At 31.9% G+C, this 13,319-nt stretch overlaps 2 protein-coding genes and 1 pseudogene across 2 annotated transcripts in view; 2 read left to right on the top strand and 1 right to left on the bottom strand.

The window, feature by feature from the left end:
- Positions 1-1,687, top strand: part of LOC145072065 (uncharacterized) — a 6,027-nt gene extending 4,340 nt beyond the window's left edge. The window contains exons 3-5 of the mRNA XM_079018429.1: positions 472-698; positions 775-1,032; positions 1,144-1,687. Of these exons, the coding sequence (XP_078874555.1) occupies positions 472-698; positions 775-1,032; positions 1,144-1,455 (797 nt within the window). The 3' untranslated portion in view covers positions 1,456-1,687. The remainder of the gene's footprint in view (positions 1-471; positions 699-774; positions 1,033-1,143) is intronic.
- A 3,890-nt stretch (positions 1,688-5,577) lies between these two features.
- LOC145075800 (bifunctional protein FolD 1, mitochondrial pseudogene) lies at positions 5,578-6,435 on the bottom strand (annotated as a pseudogene).
- Positions 6,436-6,759: 324 nt separating this feature from the next.
- LOC145073790 (autophagy-related protein 3-like) lies at positions 6,760-9,892 on the top strand. Its single transcript, XM_079020283.1, has 9 exons — positions 6,760-7,070; positions 7,614-7,684; positions 7,796-7,912; positions 7,987-8,153; positions 8,704-8,789; positions 8,935-8,986; positions 9,093-9,158; positions 9,477-9,604; positions 9,674-9,892. Exons 1-9 carry the CDS (start codon positions 6,910-6,912, stop codon positions 9,768-9,770), a joined length of 945 nt encoding a protein of 314 aa, XP_078876409.1. The 5' UTR covers positions 6,760-6,909; the 3' UTR covers positions 9,771-9,892.
- The last annotated feature ends 3,427 nt before the right edge of the window (positions 9,893-13,319 follow it).

Consider the following 13,319-nt stretch of genomic DNA (forward strand, 5'->3'; position numbering starts at 1 on the left):
TAATTTTCCTACAATGTATAAATTATTTTACTTTATAATTATATATTAATTTTCCTACAATATATTGAACTCAATAGAGTTCAACATAATATATATTTAATAGTTAAAAGACTTTTTTTTTTGATTGAAGAGTTCAATAACCATTGAATTTCATATTCATTGAATGCCAACATGACATCTCATAATAATAGAGTTTAATCCATTGAATATCAATTAGGCATACCACTTCATTGAACTATGTGTTGTGGGGGTTAAATTCGTAACAAGATTTTAAGTTCGGATCAAATTTGTAATAAATCTTAAAATTTGAGCCCAAAATGTAAAATTTGAAATAGTTGTGATCTGACCTGTGATAGCAATAACCATATAAAAAAAACATAAATTGGTTGAAATAATACAATTTTTTCAATCATCTATCATGATCCAAAAATGGTTGAAATTAAATTAAGCGAATATGCCATTAATGCAAAGGTATGGAGGCAGTCGGAGTTGTAATAGTCGTTGGTCCAAAAGTCACCACCTGTAAAGTTGGAGATTACGTGGCTTATGCCGGCTTTCCTGTCTGCTCTTACACCGAAGAAATGATACTTCCTGCGGATAGAGTCGTACCAGTTCCTCCTTCAATTGATCCTATTATAGCCGCTGCTGTGCTTTTTAAGGGACTCACTGCTCACGTTCTTGTTCGCAGTTGCTTTCAGGTGATTGAATTTTGCTTTTAGATGCCAAAAATGTCATTGGCAATATGACTCAGTATCGTTATAATTTTGAAAACAGATTGGACCCGAGCATACGATCCTCGTCCATGCAGCCGCAGGTGGAGTCGGGTCATTGGTGTGTCAATGGGCAAACGCACTCGGTGCGACCGTGATTGGAACCGTTTCAAATGAAGTGAAAGCGGTGCAAGCTAAGGAAGATGGATGCCACCATGTCATTATCTACAAACAAGAAAACATCGTTGATCGTGTTATGGAGATCACATCAGGAAAAGGAGTTGATATTGCCTATGATTCTATTGGGAAAGACACATTTGAGGTAACAATTTATAATTTTAATCGAAGGGTTAAATACAAGAAACAACAACGTATTTTAAATTTAACTACTGGTTTGTTAATTTATTATAATTTTTATACTTGGTTTTTGAAGGAATCGGCGGCGTGCTTAAGGTTTCGTGGATACATGGTTTCATTTGGGTTCGCATCGGGCTCACCCGAGCCTGTAAAATTCAGTGTATTTTCGGATAAATGTTTGCACTTCACAATTCCATCCATGATGCTTTACACAAAAGCACGAGAAGACCTCCTTGCAGCTTCGGAGGAACTATTTGATAATGTTGCAAAAGGAGTTTTACGTGTTCGAGCAAATCACAAGTACCCTTTATCGCAAGTGGCTCAAGCTCATTTGGACCTTGAGGATCGAAAAACAACCGGTTCCGTTGTTTTGATACCCGATAACTGATATCTATATGTTGTTTAAGCAAATCCACATAGTTCGTCCAAGAGTGTACTTTCATTTGGTTGGTCTTATTCATCATCTTTTTTTATTTATCTGTAGACTATAATATTCTGATTTGCCTCATAATTTACTATTTAATAATTCATACATGTTGACTGTGGTGGTATGTTGACTTTTTGTACCATGTAATGGAGAGCGTTACTCTCTACCAATAATGGATCTGTCTTTTTACGAACAGTCAATATTGGATCCTGAAATTTTGACTAAAGTTTTAATTTTGTGGAAGAAAAAGTTCTCTTTAGAGTTTACAGAATGATTTTATATTATAACTTTCATATATATATATATATATATATATATATATATATATATATATATATATATATATATATAATCATAAGTTAATTGTCACAGACTTAAATTTGGTACCACTCCTTATATGTGCAATATCTGAGATCCCCATAAAACCATGAGGCCAACCTATCTTATACGCATGCAAATTGGTTTCGCCTTGTCTTTGGCTCGTTAGGGAGGCAACATTAGTCCTCGACCAATTGTGTCTAACACGCTATAGTCCCTTCACAGTCAATCTCTCTATACGACTATGCATGACGGCAATGACTAGACTAACAACGCCCTTATAGAATAAATATTGCCACCTAATTAAGAAAAAGATCTTAGTTTGAGAGCTCTTGGTCCCATGTTCAATTTTTGGTCATGTTAAGGACTTAATAGACTTAGGGTTGGAGATCTTGCCTTGGAGTGAAGTCCTAATGGATAAAGTTGGTTACTTTATCCATTAAGTCATCGAGAATGATTAGATCTGAAGTTTTGAGCCTTGATCTATAAGGATTAAGCTCTTAATGAAGATTAGAGGAAAGCTGCCAATGACCACGTCATTGCCAAGGACTGACCACAATGTGGTGAAGTTCAGAATTACGACTATATTGTCTTGTATTCCTTCGACATAGCAATCTCCAGCATGTCGACTATTTTATCTCAACATGCCCACGACGTGGCCAAGAGGTCTCCACATTGTGGTGGCTGTTGACTTGGTTGATCGTTGACTTTTGTTGACCATTGACTTTTGACCAGTTTGACTTGGGGTCAATTTTGGAGGATTTAGTTTGTTGATGGAAGATTTATCTCTTTTCGTGTTAGTCGGTTCGTGAAATTGATCAGTGTAAGGGGTGAGAGTGTTGTTGTGCTTCTTCGGTTCTTCAATTCAAGTGATTTTCTCACTACGCCACATATCTCACTGTATATACTTTGCATGGCACGGTAGTGGTACTGTTAGAGTACAAGTATGCTAGTTGACTAAGATAAGTCCTTGTTTTGCATGTACAGTATAGGACACTTAGTGTCATGATATGATAGATCGGTAAGGTCATGCCTGTTGGTCGTATCTGTTAGGATTAAAGTTTGGTTAGGGTGATTGGGGAATGCCAGTTATCAAGATTATATATGTTTGACCAGTAAAGGACTTGATTGAGAAGTGGTCAGTAACAGGATAACTAGGGAAGGCTATTTGCTAACGGTATGTAATGGTAATATATGGTATGTGTTATGTTACATGATTATGTGATAATGATAGCATTGGTTGTATATAGTTTAAGTTGGATGGTCTGAGAACTATTGGTCTAATGCCTGATTGTGATGTTCTTGTTTGATTATTCGCTCTTGGTTGGACCATATCTTCGACTGTCTATCTGATACCTGACTACGGGAGTGTTTGGATAAATTAGATTATAACTTATTAGCTTATTTGCGGTGAGAATAAGCAATAAGCAATAAGCAAGGGGGAGATGCTAATTAAAATCAGCTTATTTAGTTTATTCATACGACAATAAACTGATTTTTAAGGATTCCTATCCAAACACTTAAACGTAACTTATTAAGGTGAGAATAAGCAATAAACAATAAGCATCATCTTTTTTCCCTATCCAAACACCCCTTACATATGACTTTATGAATTGTAAGGTCCGGAAAAAGTAATGACTATTGAGGGTACCTTAAAAAAATTGAAAAAAGAAATCTAAAAAAATATAAATCATAAAATCGAGCAAAGATCTATGTCTAGGAGAAAAAAATGGAAAAAAAATCGTGCATCATTAATATTGATCCATGATTCAATTTTAATGATCTAAATTTTTTTTCCAATTTTTTTCTTCCTAACATAGATCTATGCTCGATTTTATTATTTGTATTTTTTTTAGATTTTTTAAAAAAAATGTTAAGCTGTCCTCACGAGTGCTCAATTTAAAATGAGTCGTCACCCGATCTTATATATATATATATATATATATATATATATATATATATATATATAATTTCAACTCCCCATATTCCATATAAGGGTTAATGACCTAGAAGGGTAATAAGGTTTTAACTTTGTCCACATAAGGTCTTTAAGGTATTTTTGTACATATTACACCAACATGGTTGTTATAAACCGTTTAAAAAGGGTAATACGGTTTTAATTTTGTCCATATTAGGTTCTCAAGGTCTTTTTTTTTGTACATATTACATCAATATGGTTGTTATAACCGTTCAAAAAAAATGTAATAAGGTTTAAGTGTGTCCACATTAGGTCCATATTTTTAATATTTTTATCATTTTATATAATTCTTTTACAATTTATATTAGTATCTAGTTAGATGATTTCATCATTTCATCTTTTCATTTTAATCGTCCATTCACCATAATAACGATTTCAATCGAAAGGTTACATAACATTTTTTTTCCATTTTTATGAAAAATGCTAATAATAATGAAAGTCTTAATGATTAAGACTATGTTTGGCGCCACAACTAGCTTATGAGTTAGCTTATTTTTTGATATTTTTTAAGTTGTCATATTTGGCAAGCCAAAAAGCAGCTTATAAACTAGCATTTTAAAAAGCTACTTAAACTAATTTTTTAAAAGTTTTTTTTTTAATTTCCAAATATACCTCTTAATTAATTAAGAAGATATATTTTTAAATGTTATTTTATGTCATTATATAAATTTCCTAATTCGTTAACCCTCCGTATGATTCCTATGAGCGTACATGCCCTAGAGTTTATTTATTTATTTTGTTCGTTGGAGAAGTAATGAAATATTGTTTTATACTATCACTAGTTTATAACCTGTGGGCACCACGGATTAGAAAGGTAAAAATAATTTTATTTAAATTATAAGGTAATTATTAAGCAATGATAAAAAAAAATTAATAATTTAATAAATTAGACAATAGATATTACAAATAAATTTTTGACAAAACTTCAAAAATGGTCCCTATAGTTTTCAAAAATATCAAGTTTAGTCCCTAAGTTCAAAAAACCTCACAGATGGTCCCTGTGGTTTCAAAACTTTTAACAAATGGTCCTTTTCGCTAACTCCGTTAACTTTTGGCCGTTAAGTGAAGGGTATTTCCGTCATTTCACAAAAGAGGGACCATTTATGAAGTTTTTTGTTATTTAAAAAAATATAATTATTTAATAAAGGGTCCCACCCTCTCTCTCTCTCTCTCTCTCAAAAGAACCCATCTTAAACTGGATCTTCACTTCGTCGATGAACTCAAATGCAAAAGGGAGATGGTGCGTTTTCTTCGTCTGATCGGGGAAGAACACGAATGGAAGCAATCAAAAATCGAGGGTACTAGTGAGGTTCAAGCAGATCACAAGGTAGGACTGAGAAAGGGACCTCGGTCCTCATCTTCATCTTCATTAGATCAAGAAGGCATCAGGCGATCGAAGGCAGTCAAAATGGTGGTCATGTGGCTGGCGATCGTGAGAAAGGGGGGAGGGGCGTCGACTATACAGGTCTGCTCCGACGGTTTCCCTCTTTCATTTTGCCTCATCGCCGGCCGTAACCCGACATAAGGGAAATAGTAGCAGCATTTGTCTGTCAAGGGAATGAGGGGGTGTTCGAGGTTGCTTTTGGTCGTCTAAGGGAGAGCTGTCGGTGCTTTTCTTGTGACAATTTCTCAGCAGTTTAAGCCTTGCTAGGAGGCTGTTTTAGGTGTCGATGGTACTTGAAAATACAACAAGCAGGTGGTGGGTGTTGAATTAACGAAGCAAGGATGGAGATGGGGCTGGAACAGTCGAGAATCGGAGATGGAGAGGCCGACATCCCGTGGTTAAGTTAAACCAGCGTTGACCCCATATCAATTACCACAACCCCAGGCTTCAACCAATGACTTCTAATCAAATTTGGAACTCCAACATCTGAAACCAAAATGTCAGCTTCACATGTTATTTCCTCTGGATTCTTTGTGAATGAATGCACAACGCTTACTGTAGCATGATGTCTCTGAATGTAGAAAGACATGTGATTCAGACGAATAATAACATTAAAACAAGACAATTTGGATACAAATAAAATAAATACCTGAATAGCAAGGAAGTGGGTAATCCAATAATCATGCTTCTTCCAATTACCACTGCTTTCTTACCTAAAATTTCTACACTGCATCGATTAAGCACCTCAATACACCCCAAAGAGGCATAAGGAATAAACAAAGGCTCCCTTCCTCTCATTGCAAGGTTTCCCATGTTCACAGGATGAAAACCATCCACATCCTTTTCAACTTTCACTGCATTTATAATCTTCTCCTCACACAAATGTTGAATAAACAATTACATTGGGTGAATCGATTGAAATTGATTGCAAAAGAAAGGGTAAAAGAGTAATTACATTGGGTAATGGAAGTTGGACAAGAATGCCATGTACTGATTTGTTGTGATTTAACATTGAAACAACATCGAGAACTTCGCTTTCTGTACACTCTTCAGGAAGCTTTGTTACTACTGAGGCAATTCCAACTTGTTCGCAAGCTTTTTTCTTGATGCGTACAAATGTGAGTTAATCTTTTCTTTTCCCCACCAATATTACGCCTAATTCAGGTACCTTATTGATTGAATTCTTCAAATTAGAAACTTCAGTCGCTAATATAGCTTTAATTTCATTGGCGATTAATCTCTCATTGATTTCTGATGCTGTATGTTTATTAAATAATTATATTTTTTTTAAATAACAAAAAACTTCATAAATGGTCCCTCTTTTGTGAAATGACGGAAACACCCTTCACTTAACGGCCAAAAGTTAACGGAGTTAGCGAAAATGACCATTTGTTAAAAGTTTTGAAACCACAGGGACCATTTGTGAGGTTTTTTGAACTTAAAGACTAAATTTGATATTTTTAAAAACTACAGGGACCATTTTTGAAGTTTTGTCTAAATTTTTTATTGACATGGAAATTTAATTAACGAGTAAAAATCTTAAAATGAAAAGCGGCAAATAATCACATTCACATGTGCCTCTTTTATTTTTATTAGGCAGGAGATGTATGTAAAATTTTGACGACCTTTAACTTTTTTTCAAAATTCTTGACAAAAAAAGTAGATCGGCTTTCTGATCGTCGATAAATTTCGTTGTTCGATTGGATTCCTATCCTATTTCCGTGTTTGATTGGAGATGGTTTTATCGCAAAAGATTCACGACGCATTCAAAGGTACGGTAGAGAGGATCACAAACCCTAGAACTGTATCCGCTTTCAAAGAGAAAGGCGTACTTAGCGTTAACGAATTCGTCATCGCCGGTGACAATCTCGTTTCCAAATGCCCTACTTGGTCATGGTAGATTCGGTTTCCCTTTCCTTCAATTTATTCATCTCTGATTGAATGATGTCCCTTGAGTGTTAGTGTTATAAGTCGATGTCATCTAGCAGCTTATTGTATTGGATTTGAATCATGATTAATGTTTTTAGAATGCATATTCATTTCTATGGAATAAGCGTAGTGCTCCTGAAACTTAGATTCTATTCATGCTTATGAACAAGGGAAAACAGGCTTATAGCTGCATTATGTTATCCTTATTATGAACCAGAATTGAAATAAGCTAATTGCTTAAAGTCCTCTACTTTCTATATCATCAATTGACTTCTCTTTCACCCATCTGTTTTGGAACATAATCACAGATAAACAATGTTTTCCTCTCCCTGAATATGAGTTGCTCTTTCCTCTGTAGCATCAGCATGTTACATTTGGACTCTACATATATAAATCTGTTTTCTTATTCTCATCAACCAAATGGTTTTACACTGCTTGCTGATATATCTGTGAAAGAAAAATGTCTATTACTATACTACTCAATTTGGCTTTGTTTCTTTTCTTTGTTAGGGAATCAGGTGATCCAAACAAAAGGAAGACATATTTGCCCTCCGATAAACAATTTTTGATCACTAGAAATGGTAAAAATAATGTTGCCTGATGCTTGTGAACTACACAACACATTAACTATGTTTTCCTCTTTGAATCTTTATATAATTACAACTTTAACTTCCGATATGAACTCTATTCAGTTCCTTGTTTGCGAAGAGTTGCATCAATACAAGAAGAATATGAAGCTGCTGGAGGTGAGATATTGCTTGATGATGATGAGAATGATGGCTGGTTAGCTACTCATGGAAAGCCGAAAGGTATGCAGGCATTTAGAAATCCTTAATATTAACTTTCTTTATGTTTTTTTTACTTTGTTTGACTATCTGTATAGATACCAAGGGTGATGAGGATGAAAATGTTCCTTCAATGGATACCCTAGAAATAAGCAAGAACACCGTACATCCAATTTCTTCACATTTTGGCACTGAAGAGGAGGAAGAAGACATCCCAGATATGGAAGAGTTTGAAGAATCTGACAACGTTATTGAGAATGATCCTGTAAGTATGCATATGATGAAATATAAAGTTATAAACAGAAGAGTAAAAATGGTTATTTACTCAGATTAGATTCAGACAGTTCATTCGGTCTAAAAAAGAAACAGTTTTTCATGTTTACATCACTCTACCCATTCAGCCACTTAATGGGTCCAGCCATACAGGATCGAATAAACTGTCTGAGTTTGAGTAAATGACCATTTTGCCCTTTCTATTTAAAAATAAATTAAGTGGCTGAATGGGAAATGATGTTTGTCTGGATCAAGTGTTGTATACATAATGACTGTTTCTTTTCTAGACTGTCACAACTGTTCAAATATTAGTAAATGACCATTTTACTCTTATAGTCAGAAATGACATAAATACAATCAAGACTACATATCAAATCCGAAAATATTCATGGTTTATGCTTTATACATTCCTACACATAAAGAATCTGTAAACCAACTCTGATAATTTCTTCCATACATAAATTCATATTATATATATATATATATATATATATATATATATATATATATATATATATATATATATATATACCACTATTCAGGCAACCCTTCAGCCTACATATCTTGTTGCTCATGAACCTGATGATGACAATATCTTAAGGACTCGAACTTATGATGTCAGCATTACGTAAGTTTCAACTCCTTTTATTTTATTTAATTAGTGAAATATTTTAATTAAGTACTCACGCACACACATGTTTCACATGGTTTTAGTTCTTTTTGTTTTGCTGTTTATAATGTGATGTTTCACTTTTCTTTTTTTTTTCTTCCAGATACGATAAATACTATCAAACTCCTCGTGTATGGCTTACAGGTTATGATGAGGTTAGAAACATCATCAAATCAATCATAATCATTTAGTATTTGTTTAAATTAGTGAGTTAAATTTATTTTCATAATTCAAAACTTGTTTTACCGATTTTTACTACAGTCAAGGATGCTTCTTGAGCCAGAATTAGTTCTACAAGATGTCAGTCAAGATCATGCTCGCAAAACGGTAAGCACTACATGGTCCACATGGTAAAAAAAAATGACCATTTTACCCTTTCGTTCTCCATTTCTTCATCTCCAAAATTTTAACACAGTTAACTAAACCATAAAAATCAAAATCTGAGATTTGTGGTTTAGTTATATTGTGTTATGACTTAAGGAGAAAAGGAGAAGACAAGGGTAAATTGGTCATTTAGGATGGACTTAACGGATGCACGGTTAATTTAAACCTTAGTTAGTGACCACGGGTGTAACAAATGAAAGTGTATCCATAACTTTTGACAATACGACAGGGACTAAAACTGTAAAAATTTACGAGTCTCAGGTAACTATTGAAGATCACCCGCATTTACCCGGGAAGCATGCATCTGTACATCCGTGTAAACATGCAGCTGTTATGAAGAAACTGATTGATCCTTTATTTGCTGGAGGATTCGAACCACAAGTTGACAAGTAAAATTTCTTTTGTATTTTTCCTCAAATAAACATGGAATCAATTACTAAATTATGCGGTGGTTGCAGATATCTGTTCTTGTTCTTGAAGTTTGTGGCTACTGTTATCCCAACCATTGAATATGATTACACCATGGACTTTGACCTTGGGAGCTCAAGTACCTGATTTCCATGGATTGTAAATTTCTCGAAATGTTGTATCTGATTTACTTGTTTATTCTTCACATTTGGAGAGGGAACTATAGATTTTATATTTATTAAAATAGAAATATATATTTTTAAAGTAAATCATTTTTTTTTTAATTAAAACCAGTTGTTAAGGGTGGCAATTCTCGAAATGAAAATAAACGAGTTTGGATTGAGATTCATGACCCGTCAAATAATCAGGTCGTCTGGTCGTGTTCAAGTTAGTATTTAAGTTCCCTGGTCGACCTGTCAACCCATTTTATTTATTTTTATTTTTTAAAGGGTAATACCGCATTAAAGTAGGCTCCTTTGAAGGTGGTTCACCATTTGGTGAAGACATGGACACCGTGAAATAACCTTGGGAATATTTGAATCCAAGATCTCCTTATGGGAAAATTCACCATATAATATATTAGATTTAAGTTATGTGGTTATACCTATCGACCACCGTTTAAACATGGGTTAACCCGCCACCGTGAAGATTAACCGCAAACCCGTATAACTAAACGAGTTAGACGAGTCAAGTTTCGGTAGCTGTTTCAACCTGACAACCCATGACAGGATTGCCATCCCTACTGATTCATGAATAAAATGCAATTTGTTTTTTTTTTTTATCACTTTTAAATAGAAGGATAAAATAGTTATTTACAATTCATTGGATGAACAAAAACACAAAAACGGTTTTTATATGTAAAACATCTATTCGAAAAGTACCAATTCAACTATTTAGGTATGTAAATTCCAATATCTATGAAACTTTTAGATACATTATGTCAGTTTGAAATGTTTGATCCCTTTCATACTTATCTTTTGTTGTGACATGTTTACAGTGGATTATAAGTCGGTATATTAAATCAACCATAAGAAAACACATGATATTCAGCCCAAGACTCCTAGGTATCATGATCATCACATTACTATCCGAAAGTTAACCCATACTTTTGGGTTTTTGCACTTCCCACATTTAAAGACTATAAGTTCAAGTGTGTTTTAATGTGACTAACATAATGTTTTATATTTTTAAACCGATTTCTATTTTTCTTAATTAAACTATTTTAAAGTTTATTTATTAAAGTATTTTATAATTACCAACTTTAAGTTGTAAATATCGTATGTAATTAATTTTAATAACTAGTATACTTATTGAGAAATATAAATATGCGTATCAAAATTTATGGTTATATATTTCCAATAAATAAAGTTTGTGTGTATATATATATATATATATATATATATATATATATATATATATATATATATATATATATATATATATATATATATATATATATATATATATATATATATGTTCAGGTTCATTTGAGACCATTCTAATTTTGTGAGACCGTGAGACCAAATCTAAAAATAATTTTAAAATGCAAAATAAATGGAAAAATCCAAAAATTCTTTTTAAAAATATTATTTTCGGAACTTGAATTAACTAAAAAAATAAAAAAAATAAATAAAAAGTAAAAAATAATAATAAAAAAAATCCGTTTTTTTTTTTTGAAAAATACGTGAAATATTCTAAATAGAATATTACACTGACATATTCTAAAAAATAATTTTAAAATGCAAAATAAATGGAAAAATCTAAAAATTATTTTTTTAAATATTATTTTCGGAACTTGAATTAACTAAAAAAAATAAAAATAAAATAAAAATAAATCTTTTTTTTTTTGAAAAATACGTGAAATATTCTAAATAGAATATTACATTGTACATATTCTAAAAATAGTTTTAAAATGCAAAATAAATGGAAAAATCAAAAAATTCTTTTTTTAAATATTATTTTCGGAACTTGAATTAACTAAAAAAAATTAAAAAAAATGAAAAAAAAATAAAAAAAAAATAAAAAAAATGCATCTCACGGTCTCACAAAATTAGGCCGTCTCATATGAACCTAACTCTCTCTCTCTCTCTCTCTCTCTCTCTCTATATATATATATATATATATATATATATATATATATATATATATATATATGAGACGGCCTAATTTTGTGAGACCGTGAAACACATTTTTTTATTTTTTTTAAATTTTTTTTAGTTAATTTTTTAGTTCCGAAAATAATATTTAAAAAAAGAATTTTTGGATTTTTCCATTTATTTTGCATTTTAAAATTATTTTTTAGAATATGTACAATGTAATATTCTATTAGAATATTTCACGTATTTTTTAAAAAAAAATGGAATTTATTTTTATTTTTTTTATTTTTTTTAAATTTTTTTTAGTTAATTCAAGTTCCGAAAATAATATTTAAAAAAAAGAGTTTTTAGATTTTTCCTTTATTCTGCATTTTAAAATTATTTTTTAGAATATGTCAGTGTAATATTCTATTAGAATACTTCACGTATTTTAAAAAAAAAACGGATTTTTTTTTTTATTTTTTTTAGTTAATTCAAGTTCCGAAAATAATATTTAAAAAAAGAATTTTTGGATTTTTCCATTTATTTTGCATTTTAAAATTATTTTTAGATTTGTTCTCACGGTCTCACAAAATTAGAATGGTCTCAAATGAACTTGAACATATATATATATATATATATATATATATATATATATATATATATATATATATATATATATATATATAGAGAGAGAGAGAGAGAGAGAGATGAATGATCATTTAAGAACTCATAGTTTCCCGAGAACTAAAGGTGGAACGTTAGATCAAAATTTTTAATGGTCTAGATCAAAGATGGCATATTTGTAATTATGAACAATTTCAATGGTAGCTTTGTCTTTTTTAAAATGAGGGTAGTTACGAAATAAAAAATTAAAATACATAGTAATTAATCAAAATTAATTTTTGAAACACAACTTTCTTTCTCTTTCTTTATCACCGTCTTACTCACTCTCTGAATCTATATGGCTCTCTCTTATCTTCATCTTCATCCAAATCTATAGATGCAATCATCGGATCTCACCTCTTTATCACGTCCTAACCTCTGATGAAGATGTAATGGTTCCATTATCGTCTTCAATCGATTGTATCAGACGATGTAGTAAGGAGATTCATTATCTGTATTTTTCTCGTGACATCGTGGTTCACTGATCAATCAAAGTTCTGCCTGTATTGAGAAATTCCTCAGCCACTACCGCCGGAGATATTTCATCTTGTTTAGGTCTCTACCGATGTGTCTGTCTCATGTATGAAATTGCGATCTTTTCCACTTTATGAAATCGTTCTCTCCCTGTGTAATCACTTCGTCAATTTCAGATACACGATAGATAAGAAGTGTTGATCTGCTCAAACCAGAAGTTTCGATGTCTTTTAGGTAACATAAGTTTTTTTTTTCTCCTTTTGTTCAATTAATTCATTCCAGGAAACGAATTTATCTTCGAATTTCCTTTTGTTAGATTTTTGATGTTGTGTAGTCTCATCATTCACGCTCACAAATCTCTCACATTCCTTCCTCCTATCATCGCCTCGCCTTCAAATGTTGTCGCCTCATCCCCTATCGATCGCCTGGTTCTCACAGTGCTTGTGTCGATGACTTATAAATCTTCTATTCGTTTTGGTTT

Source organism: Lactuca serriola, chromosome 9 (genome assembly GCF_051521515.1).
Source record: "Lactuca serriola cultivar US96UC23 chromosome 9, Lser_US96UC23_V15, whole genome shotgun sequence".
NCBI classification, from domain to species: domain Eukaryota; kingdom Viridiplantae; phylum Streptophyta; class Magnoliopsida; order Asterales; family Asteraceae; genus Lactuca; species Lactuca serriola.

Bases quoted from the DNA above. Each gene is read 5' to 3' on its own strand.
- LOC145073790 (XM_079020283.1), top strand. From the start codon at position 6,910: ATGGTTTTATCGCAAAAGATTCACGACGCATTCAAAGGTACGGTAGAG. The intron at 8,154-8,703 runs GTAAGTATGCAT...ACCACTATTCAG, and splicing joins ACGTTATTGAGAATGATCCT to GCAACCCTTCAGCCTACATA. The intron at 9,159-9,476 runs GTAAGCACTACA...TACGAGTCTCAG, and splicing joins AAGATCATGCTCGCAAAACG to GTAACTATTGAAGATCACCC.